General features: G+C 49.8%; 1 protein-coding gene across 1 annotated transcript in view; it reads left to right on the top strand.

Annotated features, from left to right (window-relative positions):
* Positions 1 to 2,742, top strand: part of LOC134465855 (ubiquitin-conjugating enzyme E2 R1) — a 12,292-nt gene extending 9,550 nt beyond the window's left edge. Inside the window, exons 4-5 of the mRNA XM_063219755.1 lie at positions 1,783 to 1,917; positions 2,473 to 2,742. Coding sequence (XP_063075825.1) covers positions 1,783 to 1,917; positions 2,473 to 2,680 — 343 coding nt within the window. The 3' untranslated portion in view covers positions 2,681 to 2,742. The remainder of the gene's footprint in view (positions 1 to 1,782; positions 1,918 to 2,472) is intronic.
* Positions 2,743 to 5,013: the final 2,271 nt, after the last annotated feature.

The following is a 5,013-nucleotide window of genomic DNA, read 5'->3' as shown; positions in this document are numbered from 1 at the left end:
GTGCCCCCCCCCCCCTCACTGGTTAAAAATGGTTGGTGCCCCTGGGCCCCTGGGTAATTCGGCCCACACACACACGCACACACGCACACACACACACGCGCACAAGCACGTGCATTCACAGACGGTACAGTCCCCTTATCCTCTTGCCATTATACATGTTTTCTCTCTCTCTTTCTCTCTTTCTCTCTCTCTCTCTGTCTCTCTGTCTCTCTCTCTGTCTCTCTCTCTCTCTCTCTCTCTCTCTCTCTCTCTCTCTCTCTCTGTGTGTGTGTCTCTCTCTCTCTCTCTCTCTCTCTCTCTCTCATATCCCCCGTGTGCTATGTCTTGGTGACCCCTATACCAGTGTGACCAGGCGGCTCGGCTCTGCTCGGTGGATCAGGTGTCGCCCCAACTGGGGGGCTCCTCAGCTTTCCTTCCCTGCTCAACTCAACTCAGCTGCACCCATGGCCACCACACACACACAGTCACTGCCCCTTACAGCAGTGCTCGCTCTCTCACTCTACTGTAACCACTGACCCCTGTAGCTACTGGCCCCTCTCCCTGTAACCACTGACCCCTGTAGCTACTGACCCCTCTCCCTGTAACCACTGACCTTTCTGTAGCTACTGACCCCTCTCCCTGTAGCCACTGGCCCCTCTCCCTGTAGCTACTGGCCCCTCTCCCTGTCACCACTGACCCCTCTCCCTGTAACCACTGGCCCCTCTACCTGTAGCTACTGGCCCCTCTCCCTGTAACCACTGACCCCTGTAGCTACTGGCCCCTCTCCCTGTAACCACTGACCCCCTCTCCCTGTAGCTACTGGCCCCTCTCCCTGTAACCACTGGCCCCTCTCCCTGTAGCTACTGGCCCCTGGGTTATAATAGATTTCTAGATTTGTGTAGCACATTATCATACATATCTGTCATTCAATGTGCCTGAGAGGAACGACGGAGAAGGGAGAATAAAAATAAAAAGTAGAAAGTATATACCATCTGATAGAGAGTAGATAACTAACCTTAACCAAAGGCAGATGACAATTATGCTGTTTTTAATTTTTTTAAACATGAGGCAGTTCTAATACTAACCCCTTTGTAGCTACTAGCCCCTTTTGTGTTCTTGTTTTCATTCTCCTGTGTTGTCGTTCTGGTTGTAGCCTTAAACAGTGTACTATACACATTGTTTAACTAGCACATCTCGACTCGCCAGTTTTTAAAGTAAACGACTAGTCATCCTCTGACTGCGGGCTCCTCTGGCAGTGTTGTTTACAGACGAGGGATGTAGTCGTGAACATTAAAAGAATAAATCCTTAAAGGTGCACCGTGTAATATTTTTAGTTTATTTCCAGAATTCATGCTACCCATTCACTAATTTTACCTTTTCATGAATACCACCACCATCACATTTTAAGTGCTAATTATGACTGGGAAAATTGCGCTTTTCAAAAAGGGGGATCTTCTCCGTTGTCTGACATTTTTAGCTGCCAAACATGCAACTGTGTGGATTATGCAGAGAGAGAGGCCAAATTCTGTTCAGTTTCTGCCATATTGGGGAGCTTGTCCATCTGGAGACGTAGATTTCACATTTATCCACAGACACTACTGGACTTATCAAGTCATCGCACTTGCCAATCTGCAGAATATTGGCAATAATGTTTAGATCTGTAGAACTTTTACTTGGATCATCACACAAGAAAGGATTAAACGGTGTGTGCGTGCGTGTGTTCGCCGGTCGACTACCGGTTAGACGGCTACCGGTTAACATCCAAGTACTAAAGTGTGTGTGTGTTCTCCCCTCCCCCTACAGGACCATCCTGCTGAGTGTGATCTCGCTGCTGAATGAGCCCAACACCTTCTCTCCAGCCAACGTGGACGCCTCCGTCATGTACCGCAAGTGGAGGGACAGCAAGGGCAAGGAGCGGGAGTACGGAGAAATCATCAGGTACACACACACACACACACACACACACACACACACACACACACACACACACACACACACACACACACCCCTACCTCCATCATGTACCGCAAGTGGAGAGACAGCAAGGAGCGGGAGAACGGAGAGATTATAAGGTACACACACACACACACACCCCATGCAGGCAAGGAGAGAGAGTACACAGGAATCATCAGGTTCTCACACGCAGATAGTCAGGTACACACACACACACACACACACACACACACACACACACACACACACACACACCACGCCACATGAGTACGCAGACATCAGGCACACACATACACATATGCCGTCACACAGACTGACACATCATTAAAGCCTTAATAATTCACTTAACTGGACTCCCGTATATTTTCTTAAATTGCATTACCACCTTTGTAAAGGCCGGTTTGCATGAAAATGTCACTAGCCACACCCTAACCATGTTTCTCTCTCTCTCTCTCTCTCTCTCTCTCTCTCTCTCTCTCTCTCTCTCTCTCTCTCTCTCTCTCTCTCTCTCTCTCTCTCTCTCTCTCTCTCTCTCCACAGGAAACAGGTGTTGGCCACTAAAGCGGATGCGGACCGTGATGGCGTGAAGGTGCCCACGACGCTGGCGGAATACTGCGTGCGCACGCGAGCCCCGGCCCCTGACGAGGGTTCCGACCTGCTGTACGATGATTACTATGACGACGACGATCTGGAGGACGAGGACGACTGCTGCTACGCCGAAGACGACTCCGGCAACGAGGAGTCATGACGCCATGGGGACGCGTGATCTCTACGCAAACGACCCCCCCCCCCATCTCACGACTCCCCCATTCCCACTGCCCCCCCCCCCCCCCCCATCTCACGACCCCCCCATTTCCACTGAACCCCCCCCCCCCACACGCCGAGGACGACTCCAGCAACAAGGAGTCCTGACAACGCCCTGCGTAACCTCTTGGAAAACACCCCACCCCTCGGACTGGCCCCCCGCCCCATTCCCCCACTCCCCCCGCGCTCCCTTAAAGAACAAACCCACACACACACACACACACACTCCACACACACACACACCACATCTCCTGTGAGCGTCTGTACACCCCCATCACCACATCACCCCTTCCCACACGCTCGTGTACTTCTCATTCACCAGCTCTCACACACACACACACACACACACACACACACACACACACACACACACACACACACACGGTCCCGATGGGACGCCCCACTGAAGCATGCGTCGCCCTCTCTGTCCCCTTCTTCCTGTGGACAGACGGATGTTCAAATGGACAACAGAACATGTTTAGAAGTTTTATTTCGTATTCTATTCCTATTTGTTTGTGCTCATTTCTCATGTTTTGTTTGTTTTGGTGGTGAGCTGGTGTGTGGAGGGGAGGGGGGGGGGGGGGGTTGCTTTACTACTCTCCTGGGGTGCGTTTCTCTAAAGCATAGTTGTTAGCCAGTTAGCAACTTACGTAGTTGCCAATCTTGGAAATTGCATTAAAAACAACAAAGTAGCTAATGTAGTTAGTAACTATAGTTTTGAGAAATGCACCCCTGGGTCGTATTCCAAGGACATGGTTAAGTGTTAAACTCTGCGAAGTTAACCTCCAGGAAGTGGTAAACCTGCTAATGAATGACCCGCAGGCGCCTTTTTCTTTTTTTTAGGAAGGTAAATGAGGACCCCAGGCTCTTCTGTTAAACGGTTTACCACTACCTCAAGGCTTACCACTGATCCAGGATCCCGTTTCTCGAAAGCAAGAACGGCTTAGCAACTTCGTTGGTTTGTCAATGGGGAAATTGCATTGGAGCCAAGTATGTTGCTAACTTGGTTACTTAGCAACAACATTGTGGAGAAATGCCCCCTTAGTGCTGGGAATCCTCCCCTGATGATGATGATGATGATGATTTTGTTTTGTTTTAAATGTGTCCTGCTGGGCTCTGCATTCTTCTGGACAATGCTGTCGACACGCTCCCCGTTTGTGTGTATCTGTGTGTTAACCGTTCGCTGCTGAGGTGGTGTATGTATGTGTGATTGTGTGAGGGAGTGACCACTAGCTTTTGGTGTGGAGACGAACCGAACTTCAGTGTGTAATTTCGGTCATCCTGCCCTAGTTGGCACATTGGGGCTCGAACCCGCCACCCACAAGTCAACGCTCCAGTCCGGGTGCTGGAGACACATCACCATACCCCTGCACTGAAGTTCCAAACTGATAGCTCAGCGCTACCGATACTGCATGCGGCTTCATTACGAAGGTTTTAACTAACGTTCTACGCCGAACTCTGTTAGTTGGCCTTGTTACTATGGTAACCCTGCTAGTTGGCCTCGTTACTATGGTAACTCTGCTAGATGGCTACCGTTACACCAGCCTCCCTCTGCCCCTCCAGTCAGAAAGGACACGCCCCTAATCATGTGACCCTCTGGGGCCCAATCATGTGTCAGTATTCTCATTCAAACTTGAGAGAAAGTTTGCAAACTCCCATTTTAATAGCCTGTGATAGGCTTGTGGAACCCAGGTTTAAGAAATTAAGAAATCAAACACTTTTTAAAAATGATATTTATTTTCAAAATAAAGTTTCCGTTTTGAGAAGCTGCTCCCGCGCTGGAGGGAGGGCTGTTGCATTGCATCTGGCCCAATTGTGGCCCAGTCCCGGCGAAGTCCAGATGCCCAGTCCTCTGGCCCCACCACACATTGGACCCCGTGCGTGTTCAAGCAAACCCCCCTCACACACACACACACACACACGGGGTGTAAATCACAGCCTCCATGACGATCCGATTCGATAGTCATTTCATAAGGCAGCGATTCGATTATTTTCGACACCACCCTGCGATACGATTTGATTTTTTTTACAAATTACTTTTCCACTTCTATTATGTTATGGAGCTTGGGCAGGGGCCAGCAATTTGATTATTTCCGATACTTAAGAAGGCCCTACGATTCAATCGTCGGCCGTAGGATTAATGCATCAATACATATGGATTATTTACACCCCTGACACACACCCGTGTAGAATGAGGTGGTGTTGAGAGTGGGTCTGGCTGGATGCAGTAGTGTAGTTTTGTTTGTGTGTTTGCCCCCGCCCCCCATTCATTGTTAC

The sequence above is a fragment of the Engraulis encrasicolus genome, chromosome 16 (genome assembly GCF_034702125.1).
Source record: "Engraulis encrasicolus isolate BLACKSEA-1 chromosome 16, IST_EnEncr_1.0, whole genome shotgun sequence".
Lineage (NCBI taxonomy): Eukaryota > Metazoa > Chordata > Actinopteri > Clupeiformes > Engraulidae > Engraulis > Engraulis encrasicolus.
This window is presented reverse-complemented; position numbering and strand designations above follow the sequence as displayed.